This window comes from Ascaphus truei, chromosome 3 (genome assembly GCF_040206685.1).
Source record: "Ascaphus truei isolate aAscTru1 chromosome 3, aAscTru1.hap1, whole genome shotgun sequence".
NCBI lineage: Eukaryota > Metazoa > Chordata > Amphibia > Anura > Ascaphidae > Ascaphus > Ascaphus truei.
The window spans coordinates 186,701,091-186,716,090 of record NC_134485.1 but is presented as its reverse complement, the minus strand read 5'-3'; the positions used below and the strand labels follow the sequence as shown (position 1 = coordinate 186,716,090).

General features: G+C 39.3%; 1 protein-coding gene across 2 annotated transcripts in view; it reads left to right on the top strand.

Annotated features, from left to right (window-relative positions):
* The window catches only part of TRIM37 (tripartite motif containing 37), a 116,139-nt gene that overhangs the window by 86,523 nt on the left and 14,616 nt on the right, over positions 1-15,000 (top strand). For both annotated transcript variants that reach the window (XM_075589780.1, XM_075589779.1), the window contains exons 20-22: positions 3,301-3,435; positions 6,190-6,361; positions 8,622-8,743. In XM_075589780.1, the coding sequence (XP_075445895.1) occupies positions 3,301-3,435; positions 6,190-6,361; positions 8,622-8,743 (429 nt within the window). The remainder of the gene's footprint in view (positions 1-3,300; positions 3,436-6,189; positions 6,362-8,621; positions 8,744-15,000) is intronic.

Sequence of the window (15,000 nt, the reverse complement as noted above, 5' to 3'; positions counted from 1 at the left end):
GGGATTCTTCCTTCCATTGTGCAGTGTTCACAGCTAGTAGCTACAGTAAATCATTTGTGGTGCCTAAGGAAGGACAGTTGAGAGAAGTTTTTCTTCTCTGGAAATGTACTTCCATTCTGTCTTTTTTTTTTTTTTTTTTTTTGGTTACTGCCTTCTCGACCTCTGTAATCTTCTATATGGTAGTCTCATACTGAACATTAACCCATTTTGTGCAGGAATGCAACACTCCAGGTCATCCTTGGTCTGTTATGGGGGTTCCACAGACCAAAGTCCAACAAAGACTCATTAAAAAGGGGATAAATGCAGTAAATATTATCTAATGCAACAGGTTTATTTTACAAAGCAGATATAGAATTTTGAATGTATTGCTGCTTTAAAACCTTTCAAGAATACTCTACCTGAATCTTACAATCAGTAGTAGTCTTAGTGTCAAAAATGCAGACTGCAACAGAGAACTGCATGAGGTGACACATAAAATGCTCAGTGTCACCACTAAAGTCTTTGTAGATCACTGGTAGTCTAGGGTCCACTAAACTGCGTAGCTGAATAAAAAACAAAAAAATTGTGTTTAAAATCAACATCTGTACAATGAGCCATTCTGCACTCATTGGTGCCTTCCATTGGTAGCTTTTCTTGGGAACATGAAAAATCCTAGATTTACATTTGTTACATTTATTTTTGGAATCACAGTAATTGTTACTTGCGGTTCTTAAGGTTCACATGGTTATCAATATTTTAACATTATAACCACATCTAAAAGCTCCACTGCTGCTGTAATGCCCTCACTCAGAGGGCATAATGATTACTTTAATAAATGGTTGACCTTAAGATTCAGGACAAAAGCTTTGCCTTTTTTTTAACATCAAAACCAAGGGTTGCTAGTGACGACGGACATTTTCGGAACATTTTTACCAGTTGCTGTTGGCAACGGATTGTAGGCTTGGCCAATCAGAAGTCTGGATTTCTGATTTATTGTTCTAATCTTGCACCTACACACTTTTTAATAATTTGTAAATTTTGTTTGTTACAATGGTAATATGAAAAAAAAATTACTTTAAAGCTGCATTCTCTTAGAATCATATACAAAAGTCATTTGTGTACAAGTTCTTCCGTTATTTTCTTTTCCCCTACATTTATTATTTAGCAAAACGTAGGCCCCAAAGCGTTAGTTTGGCAACCACTATCTTAATTTAGATGCTGACTTTATACCGATTCACTATCTGGGGTGCTCAACGCCAGTCCAAAACACCCCCCCCTCCCCCCAAAACATGTGAGGTTTTCAGGATATCCCTGTTTCAGCACAGATGGCTCAATCAGTCCATGCTTCAAAACTGGTGGCTCATTCAGAGGCTCAGTTTTCGACTGAGCCACCTGTGCTGAATCTAGGATATCCTGAAAACTTGATCTGTTGGGGGGCTTGAGGACGGGCGTTAAGCACCATGGCACTATGTTTGTATAGATGGGGACTTGCAATGACCCTGAAATGGTAAGAATAGCTGTGGAAAGAGTTAACGTTTGTTAAACAGCCATGGAAAAAACGTTTTTTTTTTTTTTTTTTTTTTTTTTTTTACTTTTACAATCAAGAAACAGAATAATATTTTCTTTATTGCAATTAAAGGTTAAAAATACAGTACAATAAAGATTCCGAAAAAATGCGATACAAAAAAAGTATAAATTTGAAAGAGAAAATAGTTTCCATGATTTTGAAAACTAAGATTTCAATTCATAGGGCAGTTAATTTCCTTACTACATAATGTTAAGTTAATAAGCCCAACACATATCCTCTTTCAGCAGTGATCCCCTTGCCAAAAAAGTGACATAATAAAAATGATGTAAAAGGAAAACACTACTTTTTTCGCACATGTGTGTATATGTTAATATTTTATCTAAACCTCATGAAATGTATCCCTCTTTGGCAAAACACCTGTTTAGTGCTGATGTTTCTAGAGCTGAGCAGCACTGTGTGACAGCGCCTCTATTAGCTATAGCTCTGTCTTGAAAGTTGATGCCTGAGAGATTTTTACATAATCGCCCCATAGTTAAGTCATGGCGAGTGCTTTTTATAAGTTTGGTTCAATGCCTTAGATATTACTGGAGTCAGCAATAAGTTAAGACGTTTATTGCAGAACATGCAAGTAAAATGTTTATAGTATAGTGATGATGAAAATGATTGAACAAAAAATTCCAGGCCACGTAAAACAACTTTGTAGGGCAAAATAATTGCATCTTTAATTAAATGAAAATCAATAAAATGGTGTCTAACAATCAGAGAGCACTTTATTTGCATCGTTTTGCAAATGAACATAGAAAAAGAAAGCACTTCTTTTCTTCTAATAAGCAAGCATCAGTTGGGAATGAACCATTTAGCTCCTGTGACATGAGATGGCAGCTGTAGGTTCTGTACCCCTGGAGCTCGACGTCATAGAAAAGGAAAATTATCTCCATCGACAGTATAAAATGTGATCATTTTTGGGGTACATAGTTACATAGTAGATAAGATTGAAAAAAGACGTACGTCCATCAAGTTCAACCTATGCTAAATTTAGACAACAGATACTTTATCCTATATCTATACTTACTTATTGATCCAGAGGAAGGCAAACAAAAAAACCCAATTAAGGGGAAAAATAAATTCCTACCTGACTCCAAGAATTGGCAATCGGATTAATCCCTGGATCAACATCCTTCCCATCTTTACTTATTTGGTATATCCCTGTATACTTTTCCAAAAAGATGTCCAACTTTTTTTGAACAAATCTGTTGTATCTGCCATCAGTCTCCATGGGTAATGAATTCCACAGTGTAACTGCCCTTACTGTAAAGAACCCTTTCCTTTGTTGCTGGTGAAATCTCCTTTCCTCCAACATTAAGGGATGGCCCTGAGTCCTTTGTACTGCCCGTGGGATGAATAGTACATTTGAAAGCTCCTTGTATTGTCCCCGATTGTATATTTATATATAGTTATCATATCCCCTCTTAGACGCCTCTTTTCTAATGTAAATAAATCTTATTTAGCTAGCCTCTCCTCATAACTTAGATTGTCCATCCCCTTTATTAATTTGGTGGCTCTTCTCTGGACTCTCTAGTTCCATAATGTATTTTCTTAGGATTGATGCCCAAAATTGTACTCCATATTCAAGGTGTGGTCTTACTAATGCTTTGTAAAGGGCATCATAATGTTTACTTCCCTTCCATCCATTGTTACTCAACTTGACCCACTGAATACCAAATGTCCATTAGGGTCCTTTTTGTGTGTTTCTTGGTTATGCATATGAATAGAACCATGTTTTGTGTTTGCAGCCACAAGTAAGAAAAGTAATTCCCCCAAGCACGCTCGGTCAGGAGGGGGAGCAGGCAGTCTGTCTCTACGACGAGCGGTGGACTGTGGGGACGGTAGTCACCGTGCTAAGGGAGAATGTCAAGCTTCATCAGAAGGTAATGTTTATTAATGTTCTTTTAGCAGTATCTCGGAACTTGACAGGTGAGTTCTTGTAACAAGATCACTTGATCTTCGATGTGCTTTGTAATAGATGCTAACTCTTTCTGCGCTGTAGGCCATGAATGGATTAATTAAGTTGGTGTCCTCCACCTCTTGAAATTAGTCACATTGCACAAAAGGTGGGTGAAACAGAGCCGGTTTCTTACGGCGACAAGTAACGCTAGTGTTTTTTATATTTACATTTCCCTTATAAAAATGTAGAGACAAAGTATTTGTCCTTGAAATTGTTTAAGTTGAGCTCAACCAGGGACTATGGAGAATGGAATATTTTAAAGAGCCATGTTCACTTTGAATATAGATGGATGGCTCATTCAGATACTGTACCATGGACAGTTGTCCAGATGATTGGGAAGCCCTGGTGTATGCAAAATAAGAAAAACATACAGAATATATGATTCACTGATCACAATATTGTTTAAACTTATTGCACTATATTCTGCATGTTTTTCTTATTTTGCATACATCTGCGCTCCCCAATCACCTGGACAACTATTCATGTGGGATTGAGAAAAACAATCCATTAAGGATTTGAGCTGCGAAATATTTTCCAATTATAGGAGCGCATGGAAAGAGACAAATGACCGAAATTAATACACAAAATATTTATATGTTGAAATAAAAAACATGACACTACATATAGAATTGATCACATAGATCTAAATGCCCGTGACACACACACAGAGGGTCGGGTTGTGGTATTCTCTAGTATAGGTATTTAAGTAATACCAGGGGATCACATGACAAAACTCCTAAAGAAGTGTCATTTGACACGAAACGCGTAGGTGACGTCATACGCAGTGATGCGACGTCCGTGACGACGGACTTCTGGGTTGCAGTCCAGAGACACCACGAGGATGCCGACAGGAGGTTTTTTTTGTTTTTTTTAATTCAAGGTCTGGGTGTTTCCTACCATCTAGCTTTGGACTCTTTCTGTGTGAATAACTGCGGACTTTTCTGATCGCGGGGTTCTGGTTAGAGGAGCCCGACCCTCTGAGTGTGTCACGGGCATTTAGATCTATGTGATCAATTCTATATGTAGTGTCATGTTTTTTATTTCAACATATAAATATTTCGTGTATTAATTTCGGTCTTTTGTCTCTTTCCATGCGCTCCTATTTTTGTGTTTTTTGTGACTGAGTATGCCCCTCTGTTCACGGGAGATTAGGAGCAGCAGGGAAGACAAGAAAATCAAGGGAGAAATTTAGAGGGACAGCGCGCACAGTTTTTTTTTTCAAAATATTTTCTAATTCTTATCACTGAATTTTCACTATCCTTTTTGGATTTATATGCCCTTTATAAATATCACGGGATATTTTTCTTATGTTAAGGAAGCATTTGATCTAAGCGCCTGTTGGGGTAACACTATCTGTTTGCTGATACCATGGACAAACTACTCCTTACGCAAAGCAGAATGTAGTATTCATTTCACAGCTGTAGTCCGTAATACAGGCGATTACTTGGGGGTTAGGTGGATATAGTACTACAAGCATATTTTACATGGACATTTTTTTGCACACAGTATTGTAATTGATTTGGTATTTTGTGTTTGAGAAGCACAAAATGTATTTAAATTCTACAACTATTACGTGCTTTGTAATGTACTGAATTGTTGCAGGTTGTGATGCTTTTATTGTACCAACATGAGGCTTCTTAGATACAATTCTAGTCAGTGTACAGAACTTCATATGAAGAAGATACCTGTGACCTTCACATGCTCTGTACATCTGTGCTATCATCTTTTAAGAGCTCTCCACTTGTTCCGTGATCAGGTCATTACTGTAAATCTATACTCCTCCTGGACTGACGGCTACTAGAACTAGCCTGTTTTTTTTTTTTTGTCTTAAAATAAAGGGGCTACTAGGGCAGAAATACATAAAACATATTCTCTCTCATGCTGTCCTGACTGCTTCAATTTCTTTTACCTCTCCTTGTTCAATATAATAACACTAGAGTAACTAGATGCATTTCTGTGTGATTCCCATATAGTTAAGATTACTACAGCCATTGAATATAGACAGGTTAAGAAAATGTAACCAGCAAAAATGCATTCTATACACTTTTATTCTTGGCTGCTTCGTGATGATGATAAAGTATGAAATAAAGATAATCTAAAGGTGCAATCAACTCTACTTTCCTAACTGAGCAATCCAGAATCGTAGGTTACCTGGATGAGAACTACAGTACTTGCCCCTTCATGAGTTCCCAACCTTTCATACCCATGGGAAATAATAGACCAAGACCATGCCTGCAGCCATGAAGTTTTGCTCGTAGATATCAACAATTTTTTAATCTCCTTGTCTGCTACAGAGGGCCTGCAATACAATGTGTTGCAGTCCCTTCTGGCAGCCACTGGGTTTAATATAACTTGACCTAAAAGTGCGTTGTGTGTTATAAAAAATGTGACACATTAAAAAAAAACGAAGCATCTTAAAGTAGGAGAGAATGAGGAAGTATACATTTAAGATCATATCTGTATCTTCATTGAATTGAATTGAATTGAAGTTGGAGAATATTTTTGGAGGTACTGAAGTTTAATACATTGTTTTGAAGGGGAGATGCCCTTTTTAAATGCTCACTTTCTTCATACGTAGAAGGAGCACTACAGAGTATGCTTGTTCCATGGTGGCTGTATGAGCACATTCTATACGTACTGTGCACAGTGTGTAAATACAAACTTTTTACATCTGTAGGTTGCAGTAGTGGTTCAAAGAATGGCAGCCGGCATGGATCACCAAGATCTCTGACTAATGGGAGTCCTCCTGAAGCACCCTCTAGCTCTAAGCCTGATGAAAGACAGTCTGACCTCAGCTCTGAAATACAAGCAATATGTCTGGAGAAGTCCAGGAAAGTAGTCACTCTGGGGTATATTTCCTTTTCATATAAGATAACCTGTATTATATAATATGTTTCTGTCTCTATGTAAGCAGAGCTGGTGCATTGTACTTGATGGGACCTTGCATTCAAAAAGTGCATCAGTCATTTATAACTCAAGCAAAAAAATATGGGCAGCTGTATACAATGGCATCCGGGTGAAAAACGGAGCACAACCAAAGCAGCAGAAGAAATCACATCGATAACTACAGGTAAAAACGCACCAACTCATTTCGTGTTGTTGCATTTTATCAAGGTAAAGCGCAACAGCACAAAACTGAGGTTGGCATCGAGAGCAAAGTCTCCATCTTTGCTGCAGATACTAAATTGTGTAAGGTAAGAGAATCAGAGCAGGATGTTATTTCTCTTCAGAAGGACTTGGAGAGACTGGAAACGTGGGCAGGTAAATGGCAGATGAGGTTTAATACAGATAAATGTAAGGTTATGCATTTGGGATGCAAGAATAAAAAGGCAAATTAAATGGGGATAAATTGGGGGAATCCTTGATGGAGAAGGATTTAGGAGTGCTTGTAGACATGAGGCTTAGCAATAGTGCCCAAAGTCATGCAGTAGCTGCAAAGGCAAACAAGATCTTATCTTGCATCAAACGGGCAATGGATGGAAGGGAAGTAAACATTATTATGCCCCTTTACAAAGCATTAGTAAGACCACACCTTGAATATGGAGTACAATTTTGGGCACCAATCCTAAGAAAAGACATTATGGAACTAGAGAGTCCAGAGAAGAGCCACCAAATTAATAAAGGGGATGGACAATCTAACTTATGAGGAGTGGCTAGCTAAATTAGATTTATTTACATTAGAAAAGAGGCGTCTAAGAGGGGATATGATAACTATATACAAATATATTCAGGGACAATACAAGGAGCTTTCAAAAGAACTATTCATCCCACGGGCAGTACAAAGGACTCGGGGCCATCCCTTAAGGCTGGAGGAAAGGAGATTTCACCAGCAACAAAGGAAAGGGTTCTTTACAGTAAGGGCAGTTACAGTGTGGAATTCATTACACATGGAGACTGTGATGGCAGATACAGTAGATTTGTTCAAAAAAGGTTGGACATCTTTTTAGATAGGAAAGGTATACAGGGATATACCAAATAAGTATACATGGGAAATATGTTGATCCAGGGATTAATCCGATTTGCCAATTCTTTGAGTCAGGAAGGAATTTATTTTTCCCCTTGAGATATCATTGGATGATATGACTCTGGGGGTTTTTGTTTGCCTTCCTCTGGATCAATAAGTAAGTATAGATAAAGGATAAAGTATCTGTTGACTAAATTTAGCATAGGTTGAACTTGATGGACGTACGTCTTTTTTCAACCTCATCTATGAAACACGTAGGTACATTTTTACCTGTAGTTATCAATGTGAATTAATAAATACATTTTTTATGGCAGTTACCCCTTGATCATGCAGATTTCTTCTGCTGCTTTGGTTGTGCTCTGTTTTTCACCCGGTTGCTATTCAATCTTCATATATCGCGAATGCTGCACACCATGGATTTGCCGGACCTCAGAGTTAGCTTTTGTTACTTCCCCTCCAAATCGATCTATGTGATATTGCCTATGGGAGGTTTTTCTTTGGGCTGCAAGATGTGCGGATCCCTTGGACTTCATTGGGCGCTTATTCCTCCCTAGCATATCTTAAATTGATTTATATCTTTGATAATTTAAGGCAATCCGGACACTACATGACTTATGTTTTGAAAAAGTTTTCTTGAGCTCATATGCAGTCCGAGCACCATTCTGTACTGGACTTTGCAGCTGTAAAAAAAATAATTAATTTTCCATATTAAATGTTACAGCAGACATTTCACTAATCAATCACATGGTCTATAAATATATTATCCATAAATGAAAAAATGTATGTTTGTGTAAAATATTTTCAAAGCACACAGGAAAAATCACCGAAATGAAAGTTGGTATAGCACTATATTTTAAAAAGCCAAATAATTATTATTCTTTTTAATTGATTTTCACTTGTAATTTCCGTTCATATTATTTTCATCAAACATACATACAGTAGTTGTCTATTTAGCATATGAATTGATCACCCAGTGTAGTCTACAAATCGGAAACTTTCCAAGCCTATTTTAGTGTCCATTTTTTGCATATGTTTAAACCCTTCCACTGGTTGATGCTTCCTCAACCCAACATGAGTCAATACAACATGTTCGCATGAAAAGATTTGACGGTTCTTATATTTAGGTCTATTTGTTAATTTCAAAGGTCAAATTCAAAAGGATGGAGTGAGAAAGATGCTGCACAGAATGGGAGCTTGGATGTCGAGCCTGAAGCGGGAGAAACTAACCCTATACTATCCGACGGAGCGCTGTCCTATCCCGATGAAGGTAACAAAACCGTTAAGTGCTTCATCCCTGTAATGCCAGAGGTAGTAATGCGATTAAATATATTTTCCATTCCATGATTTTCTTCTGGGAGAAATGGCCCTGAACATGACTTTTTAGAATGTACAACTAGGAGCACCCAACTGAGCAAAAGTCTTCAAGTATAGATCAACAACCTATTAAATCAACACAGTGGAAAAAGATAAAGGCGCTAATTAAGGTAATCTACAATTGTAAAGGTGGGACCTAAGTAAAATTAATTACAATAGTTTTTGCTGCTGAGGTGGATGATAGGGGATTCTCCATTCCCTAAAACAAATAGTGAAAAGACAATGGCATACACCCTAGCGCATGAAATTATATTAATAATGAGCACCTCAATTCTCAAGAAGCAGGTTGTGTCAAGGTTCCCAAGAACACAACAAATGTATGCGTGTAACAATATAAAATGTTATTAAAATAAACCTAAAATGAAAGCAAACACCAAATAAATAATTTGGTGTACTTAGACTGTGTTCAAGCTTGAACTCAACTTGAAACAACAATAATTAAATAACCTAAACTATATCTCTGTTCTCAGACAATAATGCTACTGCTGGTGCTATTAAAAGGGGGGGAAATATAATTCCCAGTATAAGCTAAAATGCCTGAGAAGGGATATAATTGGTGTAATAGCACAATTTAAAACATTAAATGATACATTTCAAACACCATGTGTTGTACTCATAAAATGTAATTGATGTTACACTTAGAACCCCAAAAGACATACATTCTCCTATTGCTCCTTTTTAAAGTGGTGTCCACTCTTCCCTATTTAGAGGGTAAAGATGTTGTTTTTCATTTCCTTAGAATGGATTAACCCTTTATGAGCAGATGTAATGTTCCAGAGATATGTGACCGATTGATAAGTCCAATGTGGAATATATATAATGCAATTATTTGGATGTTGTTGATTATGAAAAATGTTGTTCAGTTAGTGCCTTTGTGAGTACATATACCAACAAGATATTCAGTACAGTCTTACCACTTGGATTTGATTTTCCGGATCTCTCACATCCACGATCCTCATACCTGTGCTGTTGCTTTTGTATACACAGTGGTTTACACTGGGGATGCTTGTTCCGATCCTCCTGTTTATTTGGCTTCTTAGGTATAGGTAATTGCTTCCTCCTACAGTTACCTGGTCCGGTCGCCAAAGCTGCACGATTCCCACTCTGCGGTGGATGTCCGCCGCTGCTCGGTTTGCGATCCTGCAAGGTTTGCCACTGGCGTGTGCTGTCCCGCACTGGTGTCACAGATGTAAACACCAACTTTCGGCTTGCGTTCACCCGCAATGCAGTCGCTGAACTCGCTGGCCGGCAGCCTCGGGGGATGGTTCTTCTCAGTCGGCCGTTTGCCTGATCTCTGCTTTGGTGCCAAACAACTTTGGAATTAAAAATAAAATATATATATATTTTTTTTTTTTTTTTGGAATTCCAAAGTTGTTTGGAATATATATATCTATATCATATTACTGTTTGCTCATTTGCATGTCTTAGACAGGTCTGCTGCAACCCTGCCATTCACCATTATCACCCATCACATAGTACTTCAACTGCAGCAAGGGATTCTGGGAAATGACATGCAAATGAGCATACAGCTACCTTTTGCTTCAAAACCATATGACGTGTGTGTTCGTGATCTTTTTGTGGATGGGACAAGAACCTCAAGCTGAGCTCCTGATCCCAATAGTGGATTAAAGCCACATATATATATCTACCTAACTGTAAGTGCATATCGTACCATCATCCAGACATAATTATTTGGACATACTACCCTATGATTGTTTTTTCTTTTTTCTTTCCCCTCATTTTGCGCCTAGGTCATTCTTCTGCCATTTCTTTATTACGGCATATGTGGAGCCGTGGCAGTAGGTGGTGTAGGGAAAGTTAAGGGTTTACACCTCTCACTGTGTATGGTATTTTAATAGACTTTTAAGTTGTTTTTGATGTGTGTGTGTGTGTGTGTGTGTGTGTGTGTGTGTGTGTGTGTGTGTGTGTGTGTGTGTGTGTATAATTGGACACTGATACAAGTTTTGTTATTTTGGCTGTGTACCAAAATAAATTCAAGTTAGTTAAATAATGAATATGGGCTTAAAGTGCAGTCTATTGGCTTTAATTTGAGGGTATTCACATCCAAATTGGAGGAAGGGTTTAGGAATTACATCTCTCTTTAATATGTAGCCCCCTCTTTTTCAAGGGACCAAAAGTAATTGGACAATTGACTCAAAAGCTGTTTCATGGACAGGTGTGGGCTATTCCTTCGTTATTTCATCATCAATTAAGCAGGTAAAAGGTCTGGAGTTGATTCCAGGTGTGGCATTCGCATTTGGAAGCTGTTGCTGTGAACCCACAACATCCGGTCAAAGGAACTCTCAATGCAAGTGAAACAGGGCATCCTTAGGCTGAAAAAAAAAGAAAATCCATCAAAGAGATAGCAGGAACATTAGGAGTGGCCAAATCAACAGTTTGGTACATTCTGAGAAAAAAAGAACGCACTGGTGAGCTCTGCAACACAAAAAGGCCTGGACGTCCACGGAAGACAACAGTGGTGGATGATCGTAGGATCCTTTCCATGGTAAAGAAATACCCCTTCACAACATCCAGCCAAGTGAAGAACACTCTCCAGGAGGTAGGCATATCATCATCTAAGTCTACCATACAGAGAAGACTTCACGAGAGCAAACACAGAGGGTTCACCACAAGGTGCAAACCATTCATAAAAAAGCCTGCCCAGTTCTGGAACAGCATTCTTTGGACAGATGAAACTAAGATCAACCTGTACCAGAATGATGGGAAGAAAAAAGTATGGTGAAGGCTTGGAACGGATCATGATCCGACGCATACCACATCTGTAAAACACGGTGGAGGCAGTGTCGATGGCATGGGCATGCATGGCTTACAATGGCACTGGGTGTCACGGTGGAACAGAACTTATCAACACAAAATCACTGAGAACTAATTGGCGCAAGACAGCGATAAAATAAACCTGTAAGTTTATTTCTTTTCAGAATAACACACAGTAAAACGGATAACATGGGATAAAAACACGTACAAGATGGTGTAGGGCGAAATATCCCGACGCAGGGATAGCAGTTCACCCTTGAATTCAGGACATCAGGAACGAAATACCAGGTCACACTGGTAGCAGTTCGTTCCTCAGGATTAGATCTTCACAGGATTCAACAGCACAGGGATGAGGCTGCAGGCACCTTTTAAAGCTAAGGGACCTGGTTTTTAACATGAGCCTCATCGGATTGGCAATGAATTATCTTGCACCTATCAGACATTGCCAAGTCACGTGGTAGAGCTGATTTAACCCTCCTCTGACAGCTCCAGACATGCACAGGGGGCATTGAACTAGCCCCCACTTAGAAAACAGAGCCAAAGTCTCTGTAGTCCGAAAGTCTGGCTGAAGTGTCAGGTACTGTCAAAGCTTTTGTCTCAGGGTGTCACCTTTGACAAGCGAAATGGTTATCACCTAGTTGTGAGACCCGGTCTGCATATTCAGTGGGGTGAGTCATAGCCCCTTTGATCAGCATATTGTCTCACCTCTGGTGTTACTTATCCACGGGGGTCGGGAAGTGTAGGACATCACAAAAGGACTTGAAGTGTTCCCCTTTGCATACACTTAACCCATCAAAGCTTCATTTGGGGAGCTCTGCCCTATATTATAACTTATAGCAAAAACATTGACAAGTTCTAAAATACATTTTCCAGTGAAGGAATCGCATGTTAGGGCAGGGAACTCAAGATTATACACACACAATACAGTTAACCCTTTCCCTCCCAAGATGATTTAGGGGACACACCATTTAAAATGCATTGCAGCTGGGAAATTCAGCTGCAATCTGGGACAAATACAGATGGTGAAGGGGAATGCAAGTTATTCCACACGGTTTCCACATTAACCCCTTCAGTCCCAACACTATTTAGGGGCTCGATCATCACACTGGGTCACTACTGTTTATTGATGGTGACAGAAGCAGCCGGATGAAGTGTATAGGAATATATTGTCTGCTCAGATTCAGCCAAATTCAGCCAAGTTGATTGGACGGCGCTTCACTTGAAAGATGGACAATCACCCAAAACATACTGCGAAAGCAACCCAGGAGTTTTTTAAGGCAAAGAAGTGGAATATTCTGCAATGGCCGAGTCAATCACCTGATCTCAACCCGATGGAGCATGCATTTCACTTGCTGAAGACAAAACTTAAGGCAGAAAGACCCATGAACAAACAACAGCTGAAGACAGCTGCAGTAAAGGCCTGGCAAAGCCTCACAAAGGAGGAAACCCAGCGTTTGGTGATGTCCATGCGTTCGAGACGTCAAGCAGTCATTGCCTGCAAAGGATTCTCGGCAAAGTATTAAAAATGAACATTTTATTTATGATTGTTTTAATTTGTCCAATTACATTTGAGCCCCTGAAATAAGGGGACTGTGTATGAAAATGGTTGCAATTCCTAAACGTTTCATACGATATTTTTGTTCAACCTCTTGAATTAAAGCTGAAAGTCTGCACTTCTATTGCATCTCGGTTGTTTCATTTCAAATCTATGAAAATTGTCAGTGTCCAATTATTGACGGACCTAACTGTATGTATGTGTGTATATATATATATATATATATATATATATATATATATATATATATATATATATATATATATATATATATATATATATATGTGTATGTATATATATGTATGTTTGTGTGTAAATATACAAACAAAATACTGCGCCTTTGGTGTATAAAACTGCAATTATATGATATTTAGATGTGATAATATAAGCCCCTATGTATGGGCCACCAATAAATGAATATACAAAAAAACGTGTAGGGTAATTGCTAGTGAGAGCAAGCTACACCATACCTTGCAACCCTGGACTCTAAAGACTCTAAGACGCTGACGGTTCACTTCCTATGGTTCCTGCTCTATTCGGCCCGGCACCCATTGTACATGTGGTTTGTTTCCGGAGGACACCAAAAGAGGTTGTGCGCTCCCTGGGTTCTTGCTGGACGGTGGCTCAAGTGTCAGGAGTACAGACGAGGGAGAGGCGTGCGAGCAGAGCAGCCGAGTCCAGCGTTTGGTGCATGTGTATTACTCATAATATGCTCTTTATGCTATTTTGTTTGTGAGTTTTAAATTGTTGGACTTTTTTTTTTTTCAAAAAAAATTTTTTTATTAGGTGAATGGTACAGGCATATAAGAATTTAACAACAGTGTCCTACAATTCTGTAATCATAACACCTGATTTTTCCATCCAGATCGACTAACAAGACTCACTGGGAAAACCAACCGACTAACGAGACCACTGACATTAACACAAGACAACAAAGGAAGGGGGGGTGAGATTAGGGGGGATACAGCCTATTGAGCTCCACATTCTATGTCCTCTCGATGGTCTTTGTCCTATCCACAGGGCCCTCTGTGCTTGTCCCTTGACCCTTTGACCTATAGCTGTTAGAGCCTGTCGGCCCTACCTGTCCCAAAACTGTCTTATTGTCTACCGCCCCGTCAGAGGAGAACGCATTTCCATCTATCAGAGGAAAATATTGGTGGCCTCCACCCCGGGGATATCTGACTGGGCCAGCCATGGTGACCAGACTTTTAGAAAGTTTTCGCCAGTGTCGTTGACCAAACTTGTCAACTGCTCCATCCGGCAGACGTACCAAATTCTGTTCCTAATTTTTGGGATCATGGGTAACTTGGGATCATCGGTAACTTACATGGGTAAGCATTCCACAATGCTGCGATTTAGCACCTCAGGGCTGTTGCAAAATGTGCAACTAATTTGTGCTCAGATCTATTCAGCCCCTGGGTGCGCCTGCCTAGCAGGAACAACCAGGGGTCCAAAGGGACCGTGAGACAGAATTCTCTGTAGCCAATCCCGTATGTACTCCCATATTGGGGCCACTTTGGTGCAACTCCACAGCATATGCAACAAGTCTGCATGTTCCCCGCATTGTTTCGGGCACAGTGGGGGGTAATCCTTGACAAACTTTGCCAAACTTTGCCAATCATGTCGGGGTGAGATACCACCTTATTAGGACCTTATATGCATTCTCCTTTAACGTGACACACATAGAACTCCTTTGCCGCCGCAGTCACTACGGTATCCCAGTCTTCGTCCTCTAGAGTCTCCCCTAAATCTGCTTCCCACTTATTCCTATAACTAAGTTTATTGTCGCCGTCTTGTGCAGGACAGACCACCTCTCTATA